The sequence below is a fragment of the Colias eurytheme genome, chromosome 23 (assembly GCF_061535395.1).
Source record: "Colias eurytheme isolate Ceu_HAF_F1 chromosome 23, ilColEury1 Martin Lab GWU primary, whole genome shotgun sequence".
Lineage (NCBI taxonomy): Eukaryota > Metazoa > Arthropoda > Insecta > Lepidoptera > Pieridae > Colias > Colias eurytheme.
In genome coordinates, this window is record NC_143002.1 from 7181040 (window position 1) to 7204750 (window position 23711).

Here is a 23711-nt window from a genome sequence, read left to right on the forward strand (position 1 = left end):
TTCCGATAAAATATAAACGAATATATTCTTACAAATATTTTAAGTTTCATGTGGAATATTGTATTGGTAGCGAATATCGAGCGTTGCATTGTTATTGAATAGGTTTTAGAAAACATACTATTTGTAAGAATGTATAGCTACAATTATTGTGTAAAATGTTGTTGTATGTCGTTGTTTCCTTTTAGAGCAAAAGGTTGTCTCGCAGACACAATGTGACAATAATATATTATTCAGAGAAATTTTGTGTTTTATTTTACCTAACAAAAGAATTAATCATATTATCTTGGTTGTTCCTTCTTTTCTCTTCTTAAAGAGATTCAATAATAATTTAGGTTTTCAGCATTTTTCATAAAAACAACACTCCTACGAGTGGTGTCCTTATTCTAGTAGGAGAGCCCGTGGGAGATCGTCCTTCACCGATCATAACCAGATGAAACGTATTTTTTATTAACCGATTGTCAGGAAGAAATCGCTATTGAGCGATAAGACCGCTGTTTGTTATAATGTATCCTAGGCTAAGTCTCAATTTGTAATTTATCTTGAGCAATAAAGCATAAATAAATAAATAAATAAATGCTCTACCGAAACGTTCGGTAATAATATGAGTATCGGAACGAACAAGGTAAATCAGTAGTTTAATTAAAGCCTAGAAGCCTGAATGAGGCTTGATGAGCATGTTCGATGCGACAGGATAATAATATTTAACTATTTGCCTGGAATATAAATTCAATTCGTATTTCAAAATGTTAATTTTTAAAAATCGCAATGCTTTGTGGTAAAAAAATATTGAAGCGCTGGTATCTATGGCAAACTGATTTAAAATCAGAATTTTAGAAACGTCAATGTCACTATATTATGTCATTGTCAATTGTCAAACACATAATAAACATAACCTCGCAGGCCGCAGCTCGCTTAATTATTCTCAAATTTCAATCTGTGATCTCAATTTAAAAGAAGCTTACACATTTTATTTATCATAAAAATTAATGTTAATTGAAATTCTCAATAAAACATATTGTTTTCGAATTTTTATGGTAATATAATAGTGGAAACATGGTAAAGTTTGGGAAAAATAAGTTAAAAATATTGAACAAGTTAGCCAAGAAACAAAATGCAAATCCGAATACTGGGAACACAAATAAGATTTTAAAGAAGAAAATAAATGCAGAGAAAAAAGTAACATTTCAAAAAGAGGTTTTACTAAAGGAAAGTGTGAAAAGTGATGTTCTTGTGAAAAATGTAACTAAAAATGGTTCGTTTAATAATTTAACGAAGAATGTAGAAAAAGTGAAATCAAAGCAAAATGAGCCCACAAAGAAAAAATTAAAACCTGTAGAAAAGCAAAAGAAGCGTCAGAAAACACAGATTAATGATACCAGACTGTTGTTAAACCTTATGAAAAAGAAGAGTTAGTTTTGCAAACGTGTTCCATTAACATCTCTCATCAGATTTAAGAAATTGTGTTCTAAGAATAAATGTATATTGTAAATAAAATATGTTTCATTTATCTATTTTAATTTTACTTCTATCGTGTTTCTAATCTTAGTTTTTTACTGATACATACAGATAGAATGGTTCACAATTTTATTATAAAATGATTTCAAATATCCTGATATATAATCTTGAATTAAAAATAATAATTTAGAGTAGAATAATAATAACTAGTATCTCTATGACCCATCTATGGACATTGGTCCGCATTTTAAAACTTATTTTAAATAATTAAAACCTGTGTAATGAACGAACCTACTGTACAGCAAGGTTTCACCATAGGGTAAAAACAAGTATTTCTATAGTGTAAGCTGTGGTGTAAGTAAATAAATTGTGTAGATAAGCTACAGCACTGCCAAGTATCACAAGACGTATCATCAAAATTTCGTCTGAGAGTATCAATCAGTTCTGTAATCTGTTCTGTTTTCTAATTTTGAGCCATTTCATACATTTTTATACCAATAGTGTAATTTGCTTTTTGCATACAGGCCAGCCCAGCAATATTAAATAACATTATTTTCTACAGTTTATAGCACAGGGTGAAATAATAAAAGACTAGTTTCATAGTAAATATTTATTGTAAGAAAGAGAAATTGTATAATATAACTACAATCTATTCAAGCTTCGAGTTACAGACAGTCATTCTTCAATTATCGCATTATTACAATCCAGCCACCTTTGTCCCACAAGACTTCATACCATAATTACTAGAGAAAAAAAGATAGCGTAATAAATTCTAATCTATAAGAAAGATACCAGTTACAAGTTTGGTATAAATCTCGATGTAGTAAGCCATTTTTTTGCACATAAAAAAGGCGGTATTATTTGTATCTTCTCTTTCTAGTTGCATTCTTAAATTCCAACTTTCAAATAAGTTTGTTAGGGGTGTATTGCCATTAAAATATTATTTTTATTCATTTATAAAGATTTTTCTATTACCAATCGAATTTGGTAAAAGTTATTTATGTTATCAATAAAATGTCTATTCATCAAGATTTATACCATCTCATTTATTTGGTTGAAATTCTATTTTGCTATCTTTAGAGACGAAATAAAGAGATTTTCTACAAAACGAAACTATTTATATATAAAGAAAATTACTTTAGCATTGTATTAAAATACTACAAAACCTTACTTATAAATTTTATGAACTTAATGACAATTTTGTTTCTCCAATCATATTATAGTTTTCTATCTCACTTTTAGCTTATATGACATAAGAAAGTGTGTGACATTGATTATTTAATAATATGACCAATGAATAAATTGTACATTTATTCAGTGTTGAATATTGTACTGTACATTTACAGAATTTTTACATTAAACTTAATAATTTACGTATTGGTATCTAAAAAGAATATCTTTACTAGATATTTACTATATTTTTAATGTATCTATCTATAATTGCTGTCTCTACAATTAGAGACAGCAATTATAGATAGATACATTAATTTGCTCAATAGCAAAGATAGATATCTTTTGCTAAATTGTGAGCTTACTCATAACTTTTTCTATTGTTAATTCTTTTATAATTTTTAAAATCAATGAAATCTAAAATGCACAACTAATTGTATAAACTATTTCTTTATATAAAACAATAATTATGTGGAAGTTGAACAATATTTATAATCATATTCTTTTACGTATTTTGACGTAAGACAGCGCTATCTCAGCAAATATTTATTATCTAAATCTAGCTACAAGTTTTATTTCTATATTTTATTATTATGCGATATACTAGCTAATGTTTGAAACTAATTCTATTTATAGTCAATTTAATTTATACAATATTACGTATTTATTGTAGTTTTACAGTTTATATTTATTATATTTGAAATAGTCCGATTTTTTGCGCGTTCTCCCCGTGTTTTTTAATTTTTATGTTAACGTATTGTTTTCTTAATATTTATAAGGCTAAAAATGTTTTTGATATTAAAGCCAGTCGTCAGGCAGTTACTTATACAGATTTTATTTATTTTAAACTATAAGTACTACAATTATTATATCGAATATTTTTAATGGAATTCTTTTTATTTAATATGATGTATGTGAACTTCTTATCGAAGTCTGATGTGTATGTATGTCGACTTTTTCCGTGTTAAAACCGATTATTTTAATTTTTGTATTACATTTACGAACTACATAACCGATATTCGCAAAAGAATGACTATTTTGTCACCAAATGACTTATTAATTTACTTAGTTTATCCCGCATTGAAACCAACTGGCAGCTACAAACAAAAAACGATTTTATTATTCCCTCTACAAACATATGCTAGGTATCGCTTTCAAATCAACTATAACTGCAATGAAATTATCAAAACGCCATTTTTATTTTGCAACTTTACCGTAAGCTTTGCCTAGACAATTTCCTTACCGAAAACATATTCGTAATCGACATTACCAACAAAAAAAGCTTATTACAGTCAATTCAATATGTACCATTAACTTTCCTACATCTTCTTTACCGAATACATTGAAATAATCGAAATTTTATAACAAAAAAACAAGACGGGTTGCACTGGGGGAGTGCCGGCAGAAGTGAAAACTTGATTATTAACGTTGAGCATGTTTGATATTTTGGAATGGTATCCGTCTTACGCATGGAATATAAAAGCTAAAAAAAAAAAGTCCGTCTTACGCTTTTTCGATCAGGTCACGTGTCCTGACGCGAGTTTAAGATTTTATACCCATTACAGAAAAAGTGCTCAACGCCGCTAAAGAAGTTTTCACTTCAAAAAAGCAGTTCTTTAATAAACATTGCCTAGCCAATATATGTACATTTAAATAATCGACGTTTCTAGCAAAAAATATTATTCTAGACAACATACATATATAATCGACTGTTTATAGTATTTATTGTTTGTCTTGTTTAAGCTATTGCATAGCTTCTATCGCGGGCCTTGAGCGCGGGGACCGAATCGAGAAATTCCGTAACGAAAAATCTCACGCTCCCCACTCCGACGGGCGCGGAGGTGTGGCTTGAAGGCATAGAATGCAATAGCTTTACCGCGGCAGTCCCCGAGTGACACACGTATTTTTGAAGTGAAACTTCTTTATCGGGGTTGGAAAAAAAATTAGTGTAACATTTTTTCGTTACGCGTGACATTTTTCCGTTACGCGCCATCTTGTTTTTATCCCTTACACGCGTGATTGACGTATTTCTGTAAAGTTACATATAGTATATTATTTTTTGAAAAATAAGGTCATAAAGAAGTTTCACTTCTTACATGTGTACACTAGTACACGCACACATTTATTGAAGTGAAACTTCTTTATCGGGGTTGGACAAAAATTTAGTGTAACATTTTTGCGTTACGCCGTACGCGTGACATTTTTGCGTTACGCCGTACGCGTGACATTTTTGCGTTACGCCATACTCGTGACATTTTTAAGGTCATAAAGAAGTTTCACTTCTTACGTGTGTACACTAGTACACGCACACATTTTTTTTTATTATTTTAAAAGCGTCTAGGTCTTCCTCTCCCGCGGCCTCTGGGCGACGATCTTGGCGTGTTTCTTGCATTATTAGTGTTTTTGTTCTCAACTCCATCGCTATTTTGTTCCTTGTTCTCTTGCGTGTTCGTTTGTTCGTCTTGCTTCTTCTCTGGCGTCTTCGGCTCGACTTTCGGTTGCGCTTGCTCTGGTTCTTGTTCCGGTTCTGGCGCTGAAAGTGAAAATTTTCAATTTAAAATACATCGAATAATGTATAAAATTACCATTTTAAAAACGTAGTCTAATTGCCCGTATTTGACAGTTTACGTGACATTTTAATATTATCTTTATTGGACGGATAAGTTTTATCCAAGCATTGAAAAATCGACCCTTAAAGTAATTTCACGCTATACAGAGTGAAAATAAAAAGAAACACGAAAGTGGAAACGGTTAAAAAGGAGTAAATACTAATTGCACGGAAATCCGAAATCATTCATTCACACATACACTTCCGTAATCATTCACTCCTCTGTAATAATTAAATCTAATCACACCTCTGTAATAATTAAATCTATATTATGACGATTCAAAGTGCTTCTTGAAGAAGTCTAATTGACTCTAGCTCTAGTCTCGCCGCCGTCTTTCTTTTGTTCCTCATTCCATTCATTCTTTCTCACACACACCTTCCAAATCATTCAATCATTCGCACACATCCAGTACATATCATTCATTCATTCTTACACACACCTATGAAATTATTCATCCTCCTCATTCCATTTCTTCACTCACACACCTCCGAAATCATTCATTCATTCACACACCTCCGAAATCATTCATTCACACACACACAGACGTAATCATTCACTCCAACACACACCTACTTCAACATTCGCACACACGAAATCATTCATTCCTACCCACACCACCCCAAATTATTCATTCATTCACGTACCTTCCTCCTTAACCTCCCGCAGTATCTCGTCCACAGATTGCTCCCAATCTTCAAGTTCATCCGCTGCGGGTAACTCAGTCTCGCCATCTTTCTTTGGCTCCTCTTGCTTTACTTGTTCTTCTTTTTTCACCGCCGGTGTTGGTTCTTCTTCTAATTTAAAGAGGAAAATGTTTGTATTTTTTTGTACACATTCACAATTTATTGTAGTTAGAGTACATAACGCAAATGTTAGGCAACCAAATATAGAAAAATAAATGTAAGGAAGCAAATAATTAACTTGTGATATTGATAGTATGAAAAAAGTGACACCATTTTTCTATACAAAATAGTGTAATCTGATTTGTAATTTTAAAGGTAAAAAAAAAATTGATTTTGACTGTAATCAGAACAATAAATAAGAAATATACTAGAACAATATATATATATTTGTTGACTTCCAAATTAAAAAAGAGCGTTTGTGCCGATCACACGTGTCAGAATTGAAACTTCTTTGGCGAGAATCAAAGATACCAAAATCGTCATCTTATTCCATGACGTGACAGTATTGCTGTTTCTTCACTTATTTTGTTACAAAACATAAATAAAATAGCGCCTTTTAAGTTTTTTTCACTTACTTTATTACAATAAATAAACAACCAACTCACCCTTAGCCTCATGTCCGTTCTCAGTATGGTCATCTTCGTCCAACTCGGGCGATGTCTTGCGCCGTTTCCAATTGCCCGACTCTTCGCTGTTGTGTGGACGTTTCGTGCTTTCTGTGGCCGTCTGTTGATAATTATAAGAATAAAATTAATTTATAATGCTCACCAAATTACCATTATCATAATTTTTTTAAACAAAATAAATATTTCAGAACAATTTTCACACACGGCACGATCTGATCCTATACTAAGCTTTCGCTTGTGTTATGGAAAAAAATACTTGTATAGATAATTAACAGAGCTCCCATACTAAGCTTTCGCTTTTTTTATAGAAAAATAAATACTTGTATAGATAACTAACAGAGCAAACATCTATGATCATAACACAAATATTTGCCCTGGGTGGGAATCGAACCCACGACCTCTGGCTTGGAAGGCAGGGTCGCTACCAGCTAAGCCAACCGGTCAGTCTATAAAATAAACTTTTATAGATTGTAAAAAATAATATTCATAATATAATGTGTGGCGACTGGAGACCTAAAGTTACATTAATACTAAATAGTTTATTATAAGTTAGTCTGTTAGTGTATGAAATTATATTCTTACATTGTATATTTGATTATTTTATAAGCTATTTAATGTAATGTGTTTTTAATTTCTTACAATATATTGCTACATTCTTGTTCTAGTATTATGTTTAGTAAAGTTAAATCTGATAGCTTTCAAAATGTGTTTCTGTTTCTTAACATAATTTTTTTCGCATTCCTTAAAAATATGAGTATTACAAATTATTATTGTTTACATATTACATATCATACATACTTAGAAATAAACTTACAAATAAATACTTATAATAATGTGATTAAAAATATAAATAGAATTATTTATAAAACAAACAATCGCTAAAATATACAATGTGCTCATTTTGATTTTTTTACAAGAATAATTTAACAAAAATTCTACTCAAATAGAAACTGAAATTCATACAATATAATGCAAAATAATGTACACATTATGATTATTAAAAAAATATATGTTTATCTATTTCCTTGAAACACAGTTCTAGAAACCAAAAAGAGCACATACCATAAAAAATACAAAATAGTAAATATAAAAAACGAATACTAGCTCTATACGAATTATCCCTCTTCCTTTTCATTGGTCGACTGAAAATATTCTGTTGACCGCCATACCACGGATTAAATCCAAAACTCGCACCGACATTATTTTGTCGATTCATAAAATTATAATAATGTGTATTTCCATAAAAGTCCGTCCAATAATTTCTAAAATTGTTGTAGTGTGTATTGTATTCATTCATATTACTATATTGTGAATAATATTGGTTATTCATCCATCCACTTTGACCATACGAATTATTCATCCAATATGGGTTACATCCAGGGCTATTGTATGTTGAATTATTACTATAACTCCACCAATCATTCATATTCCTGGCGTATGCAGTATAACGATTATTTGAATTTTTTCTGTTATTTATCGTTTGCTTCGCCCAATTAATATATTTGGAACCAGTATCAGTGTTATTCCGTGGTATTACCTATATGTAAAATGCTGTTACTATTTTTCACACATTTAAAATATACAATGTCTGACAATTTAATTAATTATACATATGATTACAAACAAATTAATACAAAAAAATACATTAATCTTTTAAAACTTATTTATCTTTATTTTATGGTTACACCGACATTATAATTACACAAATTTTTGAATAAACATACAAAAAAAATAAAACTTAATATTAAAAAAAAGTAAAATACCTGATTCCTAGCTACAGTATTATTCGATACAATACTTTGTTCATGTCGCGCCGGATTCATATTATTATTTACTTGCACTTTTTCAACCTTAATATTTACATTTTCAGTTGTTTGTTGCTTTGTCGGTTTATTTCTTGACCTCACACGCTACAACAGAGTGAAAGGGAAAAGGGCAGAGGAAATTTGGAGTTATCATTTGTATAATAATAATAACTCAAAATATACCTTGTTTTTTTATACACAAATTCTACACGTCCTACGTACAAGTCTGTATGTGAAAAACGCAATTTTTACAGGAGAAAAAAATAAAATGTAATCATAAGTTAGTCGTGTTACGATGTCTTATGTTGAATATACGTAAATCGTAAGTCAAATTTTATGTTTCATGTTTTATGTTACACAATTACTATATGTATATAGAAATTATTAAATACAAATAATATTGCAGATGCGGCAGGAATTCAAAATGTCAATATTACTTAACTGGCAACGTATGTGTTATATACGACATGTAGGAAGTATCATTTTATCACAAACATATTAATATTGCTCTCGATTTAAAAATTTGCATATAAATAAATCGTAGGTCAAACTTTATTTTTCCTGTTGTATCTCGCACAATTATTAAATAATTAATAATAAGAAATATTGCAGATACGGCAGGAAGCCAAAATGTCAATATTATAGTCGAGCCAATTTAATAGGCAACATTTGACGTCTATCAATTTTATCTTCGAAGAGAGGTAACCTGCTTAAAAACATCGATTAAAGTGAATTAATCGATACAGATTTGAAACATTTGTAAATCGAATTTATTAATTTATGATGATTTTTGTTCACAAGTAATCAATGCATTCGATTCTAGATGTCAGATCTCGATTTTCAGAGTAACATCTCTGGTATTTAAAAATAAAAACGGTTTATTGACACAAAATTGTAGCGACGTCAGTTCTTTAAATCAGAAATTGTTTGTTATGTTTAGAATGGTTTATCAGTAAAATGAAATCTTAAAATTACTTGAATCGGTCATTATTATTACATATAAATATGTAATTGTTATTGAAAAAAGTTAAGCAAATGTGCAGATCTAACAGAAAGAAATATCATGTTATTCTATGTTGTCGTTACTAGGTTACGTTGTTGAATTTTGTTGAACTGTCAAATGTTGCCTATTAAAATGGCTCTACTATAACTGGTAGTTACGAATATGTCAGATCCGACATTTTACATAGAAAGTATCATTTTATCACAAACATATCGCATTAATATCGTGTTATGTTAGCCGTGGTTACTTCTTAGCCACGTAATAATGCGAAAGTGACAGATACGTATCTTATCTACGGAGTTTCTTTGACAGGATTGTAGTTGCTGAGTTATACATAGCGTATCGGGCCGGGAAACATATTTTTTTTTATTTTTCTAGTTTATAGATTAGGGTACGGAGTGTATGAAAATAGCATAGTCGTATAACCACGTATCTATCCGATACAGACTTATTCGTAGAACTTTTCGCAATACAAATATTTTTGCTTTAAAAAATAAAAAGTCAAGAAATACATAATATAAAATTGTTACAATACCTTCTTTTCTACAACAATTAATGGACTTTCCGTTTTAATTACGTCTTTAACATATGTATCCAAAGGCTACAAACAAAACATTATTTTAATAAGTAACAGTTTTTTCTTCAAATATATATTGTTAAAAATATTGATTTTGTGATTATTAAATACACAAAACATTATAAAAAAATAAAGTAAATTACTTCCTCTTTCTTTACAACCATTAACATATCATTCTGTTGTTTATTATATCCATTTGTAGGTTCAGTTCTATCACTTGTCGACTCGTAATCATCTAAAGGCTACAAAAATATATAAAATTATATTAATATAAATTAATATGGCTTCTTTACAAACAAATTTAATTATAAATACCTCCTTTTTAATAGCAAGCAATGCATTATTGTTATGTGACATATTTTTGTTTGTATCAACCAGTGTTGGTTGTACATTATCTATATAATCGTCTTCTATTGGCTAGAAAGAAATATAAAGTTATAGAATAAATAAAAAATAACTACGTTAAAAACAACCGACTTCAAAAACGGAAAAGTAAAAAATAAAAATGATTTGATATTATTAATTAGTACATATTATTTAGATGTGCTATTTACTAAATAGGTTTGATGACGGTGCTAAGCACCCCTCCTCTTTTTTTGAAGTCAGTTAAAAAAATAAAAAAAATATACCTCTTGCTTAATAACTACATTAGGTACAATACAATTTATTTGTTGGTTAATTTCATTATTTTGTACATCTTTTCTATTTAAAATATCACCTAAATAATTATTTGTGGAAGTACTTGGTAAAACATTTGCATTCTCATCACGTTTTGCGCCTTCTATAGCATTATTAGTATTCGTTTCATTATTACAATTTGTATTAAAACTTGCGTTATCAATACCTAAATTACTATTTTCATCAAAAACGTTATTATTACCATCTCCATTAACATTTTCACAAACATCTTCATTATCAATATTACTATTATTTCTCAAATCATTTTCACTGGGAAGCTTTTTAATATTGGCCACTAAGTCTTTTAAACTAGTTATTTGTTCCAATACATTTTCATATACAGATATTTGTTGCAATTCCTTGCTAACATTTGACATTATTTCGCTATTCGAACTATTTTCTTCAGACATTGAACTAAAATGTTTTAATCGTAATTGTTCAGTTTCAAATTCATTAGCAATGTTTTCATCAATGCTATTTGGATTACTATCTTGAGAAAATATATCGTCAGACATATTCTCTTTGCGATTCTTATCTATTAAATCATTTGTTAAATCACTATGTGTTACATTATTTACGATATTTTCATTTACGTCCATATTTACACATTTCTCAATAGTGTTTTCATTCATACACTTATTTAAATCATCTTTTAGTTCATTATTGTTTAATTCATGATCACTTTTGTTACTATTTGTTTCACAAACAGCAGTTTCTTTTTCTATTGTATTTTTAACATTTTCTACTACATTATTAGATAGTTTAATGTGTTTTTTATTCGGACACATTTCAGACAACGATCGTAATAATGACATATAGCTATCACAGGAACTATCCGAATGTACTCCTTCCACACTCTACAAACAAAAGGAAGGGAGAGGACAGGGCGTTTAGTAGAGTCGAGGATTTTGTATTAGTATTAAAAATATGTACTTTTCAAAAAAGAACAAGGGCTACTATTGCGTATTTATCTAATAAAAACATAACTTTGAACTGTTGGTATAAACTAAATGAAATTAATCAATTTTTAACACTTTACATAATATAATACTTTAAAAGGCGGCCTTTATTTTAATTTGAATGGTATATAAAATAATATGCAATGTTTCAAGTCTTTGTAAATCCATAATATGAATATTATGTAATAAATATCAAAATATATGACCAGTCTTATTTTAAAAACATTGCATATATACAGAATAACATAGAAATTTAAAGAAACCTTATATTTTAGACAAATTTTAGCTGATAACAGTAAACACACTACCTTATAAAAAACATATTTTACCTTCAATTCGTATAGTTTAATCTATAATTAACTACATACTTCGTTTTCAGCAATTAACCTTTTTTTGAACATAATTACCAAATAGAAATATGTACTATAATTTCAAATAATAAATACATCTACCTCCTTTGCTTCTGTAGTATAATTTTTAGCGTGCTCAATTAAATGATTATCATTTATATCATTTAGTTTTCCACTTGGCAACTCTGAATTATCCATACACTCTCTCTCATCGCTTTCTGACTCCTATAAATATACACAAAGTTATACCAATACTCAACACTAAATTGAATTTTAATAAAATAATTAGCCAATGCCCAATTACTAAGATAACGACCGCCTCCTTGGTACAGTGGTTAACGCGTGAGCGTAGAACCGAGAAGTCCTAGGTTCAATTCCCGGTTGTCCAATATGGGCAGATAAGCTACTGACGCGTAATACAGTCGTACTGCGGCGGTCACAACGAGTGGTGGCCATAAGAGTGGCTAGGGCGTATCGCACCGTCTCCTATGATGCGGTTTGCGTCATTGCCGGGACTGCACCTTGGCACCTTGAAGCCACTGCCCTCTCACAAGTTTACTGGCGCAGAGCGGAGGCAAGAGCGAAGGACGAGGGCCTCTCATCCGAAACGCTCCTAGAATGGAAACGAGAAGCCCGCGACGCGGTGTTTCGCCGATGGCGTCGGGAATTAGACTCGTCTTGCGTGGGGGCCTGGACGTTGAACGCTATCAGCCCGGTACTCAGGGAATGGGTGGATAGGCGGTGGGGTACGCTCAGCTACCGACTGGTGCAGGTGTTGTCTGGCCACGGATGCTTCGGCAACTACCTGCACAGGATAGGCCGTGAGCCGGCTCCCGCTTGCCATCATTGTAGCAGCCTACAAGATTCGGCTTTACACACCCTTGCAGACTGTCCAGCTTGGACTGACGAACGTAGACCCCTCCAGAGCCTGCTGGGAGTAGACACCCAGCTGACTCTGCAGACTCTTGTAGAGACCATGGTCTCCTCCGACGGTGACCGCGCATGGAAGATCGTCGCCACTTTCTGTGCGACGGTAATGAAGAGAAAGGAGGACGCAGAGAGGGCCCGGGAAAACGACCCAGGGGCGGATCCTCTGCGACGACGCAGACCCGGCAGGCGCAGGCGTCTATATGACCAGCGCCAGCCGTAAAACACCCTAGAGAGAAATGGCCGGGGGGAGGTTTTCGTAGATACGCGCATACTAAAGCTATGCCCGCGGCAAGGAAACCGGATCCCCCCGTGACGTAAGGTTAGGATAGGTCCGGAATGGAACGGCGATATTGTTTAATATCGGCGCCCATTACACGCTCCCGGGCCTCGGAGGGTCGCCAAGACGCGGCAGTCGCCACGCAGACGGCGGGGGTATAAGGCCTGGCTGTTAACCCCCGTCGTTAAGGGTGATGGACGGCCACCGTTGGGTTTTAGTGGGTATGGCTTCGCAGCGAGTCCCACATACCCCCTTGGACAGTAAAACTGCCGAGGGGGATGCGTAAAAGCATTTCCCAACGATAAAAAAAAAAAAAAAAAAAAAAGGTTCAATTCCCGGTTGAGACGACAAAAAAGAAATGTCTCGGTCTGGCAGGACACAGAAGGCTGATCACCTACTTGTCCCTAAAGAAATCGATCAGTGAAATAGATGTATCGCATAATGCATCTGCCCTTTACCCCACTAGGGGACATGGGACTTCACTTATCTACTAAAATATAAGTCAGAAACACTATTTTTGTATTGCTGATAAAAGATGGGAACACCTTTTTAGAATCTAGTTATTTTTCTTGTCATTCATTTATCCAATACATGAAACTTTACAATTAAATCATCCTTTTAATTATAATAAATGCAATTTTTTGTAAATAACATACATAATATAACATTTTACGTCATCCAACCATCCAAATTACATTTTTCAAACTAATCAACCATTATAAAATAAAAATGTGTGCGTGTACTAGTGTACACACGAAAGACGTGAAACTTCTTTATGACCTTATTTTTCAAAAAATAATTTACTATATGCAACTTCACATAAATACGTCGAATCACGCGTGGTAGGGATAAGAAAAAGATGGCGCGTAACGGAAAAATGTCACGCGTAACGAAAAAATGTTACACTAAATTTTTTTCCAACCCCGATAAAGAAGTTTCACTTCAAAAAAATAATTCCCAAATACCTCATCAGTAGAACACTCGACATGCACATAACCGTTCTCAATGAGCGTTTTAGACAACTCTAGTACCAATAACATAACTCTCTCGTCAATCACACGCGTTGTGTCTTCCTCAAACTATGAACAATAATTTTTGAATATATTGCTATAATTCAGGCTGTGAAATAAAATTCTAACTACTTTATGAATAATCAACTTATAAATATATACATAGTTTTTAATATTAAATAACTAGATTAAAATAACAACAATTATAGTATAAAAACTCAGGGTGCATCCGATACCGATACCGATATATCGGCGATACTTCGGGTTAGCCGATAAATCGGTATCGACGATATTTTTATGACCGATTCAACGATACTTTTTAATTTAAAAATGTAGTGTCAACGAGCGTGTTGTCTCGTCTATTCCGTTGCAAACGAGGCATGAACTATGTTATACAATATGTTGTAGGTATTAATAATATGTAAATTTGATATAATACACATATCGATTCATTATTTTCTATATTATGATAAATCGTAAATCTGTAAATACTGCTTCACAATGTTTTTTTTTTACTTATTGCATATTGCTTTTTTACAAAATATATAAACATTTACCTTAAAACACATATTTCTGTTTGGCAATTGATGATGAATTAAATTGAAATGTCTGTCTGTACAGAAACAAAGAGACGGACAAAAAATTAAAATTGAATAAAATATCTGGTGTACTTTGGATTTCTGAACAAAAAATATATATCTCAATACATTTTATTTGAATTTAATGAAACATTGTTATTTTGATATGACAGACGTACAGAAAAATGTTCCATTTGTTTGTGTCATATTTTTATCAACTTTTGCTAAACAGAATTTCAAAATAACCATATCTAATTGACAATTTAAAACCAATTAAAAAAATTAAGAAACGAAATTTTTATATTTGTTTGATTAGTCAGCCACTTTTACAATAAACAATAAAAAAATAATTACCTTTAAATTTATGTATTTTTACATAATTTGTTATATTTCACATATTATACCTTACCACTATCGTCTTTCCTTATTCTATGTAGACAATTTGTCATATCATATACATAGTAAGTTATTACATAGAAAAATTGTAATTTCAATATTCCTGTAAAAATATTTATAAATAATACACGTAATAAACTTCATTGGCACCAGGTATAGCTAAAAACGTCACACTGATCAATCACATTACCATAATTTCATCTATTATACATATATGTACAAAATTTTCATTCAATTTTCATGGTGACAGTTTGAAAGTACACCTATTTTTATTACTTTTTGTAATAATCACATTTAAAATATCATCTATATTCTACTTATACACATACTATTATATCTATACAAACTATATCATTATTTGCATGGCTGTTGTTAAAAAAACTTATTCAGCCTAACTAACCTTAAACTGTACCTTAATTAACATGGCCGGTAAGAAAAATAATATCCTACCTACTTTCAAACTGTATGTTCATTAGCCTGGCCGAAAAGAAAACAAAACCTTTCTTACGTTAAAGTGCATTTTCATAAGTCTGGTCGAAAAGAAAAAAAAAACTTTTAAATGTCAAACTGAATGTTCATGAGCCTAACCAAAAATAAAAAAAAAAATCTATCCAATGTCAAACTGTATGTTCATGAGCCTAACCAAAAAAAAATCCTATCTAACATCAAATTGTATCATCATTAGCCTGGCTGAAAAAAAAAACCTATTCTGCCAAACTAATTTCAAATTGTTCCATTTTTTTTTTCTAATTTGACTGGCTGGCTGGAAATAAATAAAGGTGATCGCACACCAACCTGTTTGCCGCCGCGCTCGTGCAGCGCGCGCACGAACAGCTGGTGGTGGCGCCACGTGCGCAGGTGCAGCTCGGCCGTCTCGCGCGTGTCCAGCAGCTTGCGGCACAGCGCGCACTGCACGCAGCTGAAGTCGCGCAGGAACGAGCGCCCGACGCCGCGCTCCGTGCTGCAAACGAACATACACATCATTAAAATCATCGTCATTAACCTTTAGCTATAGTCGCGCGGTCGCGCAGACCGCTCGCTCTTTTTAGCGCTTTTATTAACTTCACCTGAATGTTTGAATGATGTATGTAACTATAACCGTATAGACTCGAATTTCACCCGCTTTTAACAAACAGATTTAACACTTAATCAAGGATTATTACAATCATTTCATAAATATTATTATTCTGAATAATAAAAAATGGAATTCAGTGTGTTATATAAAAAATCTAAACAAATCAATGAAACAACATACCTATACTCCGGGAACCGATCGCTACTGACATTGGTCAGATCATCGTCCTCCTTGAAGTCAATGATCGTGTCTTCCTTGTCCACCTGATCCTTTTCAGCGTCAGCTTCCTTCGGCTCTTCAGAACCATCGGCTTCTTTCTCTTCGCCTTCCTGTAAAAATGATGTATGAATTTGATATTAATTAGTGTTTTATAGTACACTAGCGGTCCGCCCCGGCTTCACTCATGGTACATATTTCGCAATAAAAGGTAGCCTATGTTCTTTCTCAGGGTCTAAAGATTGTCTGTGCCAAATTTCATCAAAATCGGTTGAGAGGTTTACGCGTGAAACCATACATACATACATAATTACAAACTTTTCCTCTTTATAATTATAATATTAGTATAGATATTCAAATCCATACTAATATTATAAATGCGAAAGTAACTCTGTCTGTCTGTCTGTTACTCAATCACGCCTTAACTACTGAACCAATTTGCATGAAATTTGGTATAGAGATATTTTGATACCCGAGAAAGGACATAGGCCTTATATTGCGAAATATGTACCACGGGCGAAGCCGGGGCGGACTTCTAGTAATGTATGAATTTGATATTAATTAGTGTTTTATAGTACATATTCAAATGCTTTATAAATATAAATTTTTAAATAGAAAAAAATCTATCACAAGGCGGGATTCAAACCCGCGTTCATTTTTTTGCAGTCCTAGTAAAGTGTCAAATGATAGTGAAAAATTTAATGAACAGTTGGCTATTTGCAATTATTTTTTCGTTTGGTGTTTAACCCAATGAGTCCCGAACGGCCTGATCGGTCCACGACACAATAGATTTTCTATTGTCTGTGATTCCGGGGCCTGAGTTATTAATTGTAAAATTAAACACCAAGTGAGAAAATAATTCAACTTCTGGACAAACAAAACACACCTTATCCTTATCTCCATCCTTTTCCCTTTTTTCCCTTTCCTTGTCATCGCCCTGTCTCTTGGAACGCTGCCTGTCGTCGCGCAAGTACTGTTGTTCAGTATGCAGAGTCGATATTACCATCACTGTAAAAACGAAATTAGATTAATATAGTTAACTAGCTGAGCCACGCGATTTCACCCGCATTGCTCTGCTCTTGTTGGTCGTAGCGTGATGATATATACCCTATAGCCTTCCTCGATAAATGAGCTTTCTAACACTGAAAAAATTTTTCAAATCGGTCCAGTAGTTCCCGAGATTAGCACGTTCAAACAAACAAACAAACTCTTCAGCTTTATAATATTAGTATAGATTACAAATATATAAATAGAAATCTATAAAATGCCGTATTTATAAAACGTTATCTTTTATTTTCTTATGTTAAATGTTATGTTTAATTTATCCGTGAAAATAGTTCACATTTTTTGAACTATTATTAATTGACTATTCATTACAACTTTTTTACAAATCTTACTAGTTATTAACAGAAGTATTGACGTTAGAGATAAATATAACAAATTAATTTTCCTGAACTAATTTTAACTTCATAATCATTTGACGACGCGGTTGGCGCAGTGGTAAAGTAACTGCCTACTGAGCCGACGGTCCCGGGTTCGATTCCCGGTCAGGGCAAATATTTGTGTGATGAACTCAATTATTTGTTCTTGGGTCTGGGTGTTATTATCTATACAGGGTGTCACGCTTTCGGTATACTAAGCGCGAAGGGACTTGTAGTTTTGCATACACTGATCACATAAAAAATACTTAAATAACAAAATTACGCGAAAAATTTTTTGCTAAATTTTTCTTAAAATCCATGTATTCGTCTCTAGCTTCGCGCAGCCGGCATATACCGCTTCGCTAATGTGAGTATTTTGTCTATGAAAACATAATCTTAAACGATAGCTCACATGTGGGTGGCAAAGTTGCGCGGTTTGCTTGTTGGGGGTGTACACATGGAATTTTAAGAATTCCTCTATTTAAAAAAAAATGCGTCTGGAATTTTATAATTATTTTTTACGTACTCAGCGTATGCAAAACTACAAGTCCCTTTGCGCTTAGTATACCGAAAGTGGGACACCCTGTATATCAGGGATGTTAGGGAGCTCCGTAACCGTAACCGAAACTATCGGATATCCGATATAAAAAAAATATCCGTAACCGTAACCGAATCCGAAATAAAAGTTTCGGGTAATATCGGATAGGGGCGGAGCTTAATTGAGACACGTTATGACTTGTTGTTTTGATCGGCCGGGCGCAGCCGACACAGCCTCGCGCATTACAATTTTATTTTAGGTGCATAAGATAACACTCAATATTTATTTATAATAATTTTCATTTTAAATACACACTGATTGTAATTCAAAACTCACAGACGGATTGTAATTTCTACCAAATGGTAGGTAACATATAAAAAAAACCATTCTATTAGCTATTTGTATTTTACTTTTGAAATTCCTTAAAATTTTAATATCCGTAACCGAAATTATCCGAAACTAACGGATAATCTACACTAATATTATAAAGAGGAAAACTTTGTTTGTTTGTTTGATTGTAATGAATAGGCTCATAAACTACTGGACCGATTTTAAAAATTCTTTCACCATTCGAAAGCTACATTATCCACGAGTAACATAGGCTGGGTTTTATCCCGGAAATCCCACGGGAACGGGAACTATGCGGGTTTTTCTTTGAAAACGCGGGCGAAGCCGCAGGCGGAAAGCTAGTCCTAAATAATTTCATATCCGTATCCGTAACCGTATCCAGTATAATAATCATTCCTATATCCGTATCCAATCCGTATCCGAAACTTCATATCCTTAACATCCCTGCTATATATGACTAGGTCGATTTGTGTAATAATGTCCTATAATATTTATTTATAATTATCTGATACAAATTTCAACTAATTAACTAACCTTCCGGCTTCGGCTTCCCCACAACCTCTAGCTTATCCTGCATCATGCCCAAGTGCTCTGGAGTGAGTCTGTGTTCATCTAACTCAATCCGATACATATAACAAATTAATTTTCCTGAACTAAGTTTAACTTCTACTAATTAACTAACCTTCCGGCTTCGGTTTCCCCACCACTTCTTGCTTATCCTGCATCATGCCCAAGTGCTCCGGAGTGAGTCTATGCTCATCTAACTCAATCCTCGTTGGCATCTCCTTGTGACAGGACGTGCAAGTTGGATGCAAGTATTTCTTTAACTTGCGATGGCCCACGGTTGTGCGATGGGCAGAACCATCTGCTGCATACATGTCACACATTGCGCAATAGAAGTCGCGGACTTGTTGCTGGCCCGTTTTGCGTGTGCGCTTCATTTCACGGATCTGTAGAATGATTTTATTTATTTAACAATTTATTATACATATTTTTATAAAATTGAAAGAAAATAACGAATCTCATACAGATTTACAGATAGCACATAAAACATGTGGGTATATTCCTGCAAATCGTCATTATGTAGCTTAAACATTCATAAAGTTGCTTCACTTGAATGAAGTGTTATTTAAAATTTTTTGAAATCTGAAGACTTTATACTTTTAGTTGTGTGTTAATAATATTTGTTTTATTATGCTGCACTGTAATGGCAAAGTGAAGAGATAAGAAAGAATGGATTTGTTCTGTAAAGTGAAATGAAAGTAATGAATAAACAAACAAACCTTAAACTCCTGCCTCATAGTATCTGCAGTCAACGCATAGCTTTCCGCAGTCTTCTGCATCATAATGGCATGGGCTCGTCCACTCAAATGGTTCTCAAACGAGCGTCCATCCCACATGCTCTTATTGCAAATGTGGCATTTCAGCAGTTGAGGGTTAATATCGTCGTAGCGAGTCTTCTGCGGCTCCTTCTTGTCGTCTGTCTTGTTATCCGACTTTTCAGTGGAGTCCGAGTCTTTCTTGTCTTGCTCACTAGATTAAACTTAGACGTTTAGTACGTTGTTTTAATTTTTAGGTTAAGTGTTTATAGGTGGATATTTTTAAATGATTTTTGATAAAGAAACAAATGTAATTTTTTGCTAATAGTCTATTTTAATAAAATGAAGTTGAAGGCTGATTGAATGTGCTAATTCAAAAACTAGGAATGAGTCTAATTTAATGAATATCTTTAAAATGTTTTTATTTTCATTTACAATCCAATTTCATGAAACAGAGTGTGAAATGGCCATCAGTAAATGAGGTGTATTTACAAAATGATTAATTTAAAATAAAAATTTAAGGTATTTGAAGGTAGTTGTGAATTGGTCTTCACTCTTTAACACAGTTTTTTTTATAGAAAATAAAATAAATTTCATAGTTTTTTTTGCAGCGTAAAAAAAAAATATTATGATAATATGATCAATCATAAATTACTAAAATTACCATGGAATGTATGTGGTGAAATGAACATTATTTCTATTTGTGTTTATATAATAAATTCTAAAATATTTCTCTTCTGTTAGTTGAATTAAATGTATAATCGAATATACCAGATAACAAACTATAAGCATGTATTTTCAACTGTGAATTTGAGATTAATTTTTAATCGTGTGGCCAAATGGAGACTAACTGTTTAAGAAAAATACCGTTTCATATATTGAAACTACCGCAACAGTTATTCTGTGAAGACATACGTAAAGTTGGTAACCCAAAAAAAGAATTTTGTTGCACAAAGAAATTTAATGTTTCCGCAATGGAAACAAAACAGTATGTGGTTAGCACGCCGGTGAACGCCTCGAACAGTATATCTTCATATAGAATAGGTGTAGGAAGCCCTAGGGCTTTGGATACAGTCGGCAGTCACACCGGAAGGAAATGCACAGGGTGCCTTACCTCTCCTTGGCTTTACTTTTAGAATCGGCCTCCTTTTTCGGGGAACTCTTGTTTTGTTGCCTTTGCCCATCATGGGGCCTGAAGGGTTTACGATTGCTGTTGATACGCTCACCAGCGCGATTGTAATTTCCCGAACGCCGGAAATTACTCTGATTGCCCATCTAAAGGGAACAATTGAGATTCCATGTTAGTAACAAGTGTACGCCTCTACGGGCCGCACGAACATTGTTTATGCAATAAACAGACATTTAAATTAAAGTAGACATCGAAGACCTGTATAGAAGGGTGCAAAATTATCATTAGTTAATATAATGCAGAAACTATTGCAGTAATTAACTTACAATTAATTAAGTGATTTTAAATGGGCAATTAATAATAAATTGATGCTCAATTATTGCAGTATCTCGAGGAAATTGACTGATGTTTGCCAGACAATGGAGACATGATAATTTCTATTTTGCTTTACTTAGTATTACAATGAGAAAATTTATTTTTTCGACAAAATATAGTGCTGTTGTTATTCTGTTGCGAATCTTACCCGATTGGGCCCATATCCGCGATCGTAACGTCCCATAGAGGGGCCGAAATCACGTCGTATGGGCATATCTAACAGAGACGGAACAGGATTCTGCCTCGGTTGGAGGAGATTAATGATGTTGCTCGCTAAAGCAAGGGTTGCTTCAGTCGATCCGCCGGCAAGCGGCAGTAAGTTGGGAATATCGGAGCCCGGAGTTCCACCCTGCCATGGTGATACGCCTGGACGGAAGTTCTTCCCACGATCATTTCGAGAGAAGTCCATGCGACGTCCTTGCGGCGGTCTTCGGTTGGCCATTGCGATCTGCATAGAATATGCGTGTTATTTTCGACAGATTGATGACATGGCTGCTTATAAATTTTCTTACTAATTACGTATTTATCTATTATATTTTTGTTAACTATACACACAGTTGATGGTTGAGATGTTTTTTTTCGGATCTTAGCAAAAACTACAAAGTAAATTACTTTTTATCTAGATCTAACATTCTAATAATGAAAAAGAAATAAAAACTTACTTTTTATTACAAGAAACTCAACCAGTTATGAAATCAATGAAGTTGTTGTTTTGGATATTGTTCTATCCAAACGAACGCCTCAAGAAGAAACAGAAATAGTTCAGTGTTCAATAAAATACAGAAATGCGAAACGCGACCGACGCCAAAAAGAAAATGGCATCCGTTGAAATGGCACTTTTTGCCGCCGCCGCCCGCCGGTGGCGCTGATAGCTTGACACATGTCACTAGAACTTAATTTCCAGTGGCCGGATACAGGTAAATTTGAAAGCTCAAGACTTAGGTACATGCACATGTGCTTACATGCATTTTATAGGTACTCTATTCCAAAATATTATTATATTATTTCATTAATCAATGGTCTAGATTGAACGACATCAAAAAATGGTTGCCTGTAAAGTCGGTTTTACGGGCGAAGATTTTACGTGACAACGACTTTTTCTCGATCATAGTTGAGTGGGAGAGAGACGCAAGGCATTCGGCGGGCCTCTCTCTCGTTCGGTGACTCATCGTAACGTTACCGAGCGTAAAAGGCTTATTAGACCACCCAATTTTTAGGGGCCCTAACCCTAACTAAGAGTGGTGTAATAAGACTTAGGGAGTTAGTGTCCCGATTTAGGGCGATCGGGTCTGCCCGATCTGCCTAGCTCTCTAAGCGCCCTGCAGATTGGGTAATGTAATAACGTTTAGGGCGGTTAGGGAGCTCAGTTGCCGCGCGACTAGTGCGTGGAGTGGCTGCTTTTGTATGTAAGGTGTCACCAAACTTCCCTACTACAGGTTTATTTAACTTAAAAGGGAAGTTCCAAATGTTTGTGATCACACCGCCATGTTAACAAATAAATAAATTGTTTAAATCAATTGTTTATTTAATTTTTTTAAAACTCAACAAGTGTTCAAATTGTTCTGCACCTACTCTAATTAATTCATTAAAACTCCCGGTTAGTATTTGCATATTTGAAAGCTTTTCACGTAACCGCAAATACCTACTCTTTCACCCAGATCTTTCTCTTCTTTTTTTAATATTTGTTATTGCGTCAACGGTTGCCACTGCTACAGCAACTTTTTGAAGTTTCGATACTAACGGCGGCATAATGTAAAATGCAACAATACGTTTATCTCTCTAGACATTCGCGTATAAACTGAGTTAGGGCCCAATTCGCAGAGAAGTGTAATAAGCGCCACACTAACTAGGGAACACGCCCACCCTAGATGCAGGGCCCTTCATATCGGGTAGTGTAATAAGCCTTTTACACTTTTTCATAAGTGACTTCCAGTCGCAACCTAATTTAAGACGTTGTCACGTCAAAAAAAATAACTAAATATTTAAAATTTAAAAACAAGAAATGAGTGATAATAAACGAATGTTTGCTAAAAGTTTGCTGCGTAGGTTTGAACCGTTTGAACAAAGTGAAAAACTATGGAAAAAACATTTGCAAATGCACTTATCCGGAAGGTAGTTCCGCACTTAGTGTGTTATATTATATATTTTAGATATTTTAACGCATAATTTATATTCATCCCCTTT

At 33.3% G+C, this 23711-nt stretch overlaps 1 protein-coding gene across 1 annotated transcript; it reads right to left on the reverse strand.

The window, feature by feature from the left end:
* Positions 1-3678: 3678 nt before the first annotated feature.
* Pep (Protein on ecdysone puffs) lies at positions 3679-22362 on the reverse strand. Its single transcript, XM_090115380.1, has 11 exons — positions 22190-22362; positions 21676-21975; positions 21138-21298; positions 19988-20237; positions 19387-19654; positions 17284-17405; positions 16362-16510; positions 15902-16067; positions 6523-6643; positions 5879-6028; positions 3679-5158 (listed from the first exon to the last, which is right to left on the reverse strand). Exons 2-11 carry the CDS (start codon positions 21967-21969, stop codon positions 4953-4955), a joined length of 1887 nt encoding a protein of 628 aa, XP_089971506.1. The 5' UTR covers positions 21970-21975; positions 22190-22362; the 3' UTR covers positions 3679-4952.
* Between the last annotated feature and the right edge of the window lie 1349 nt (positions 22363-23711).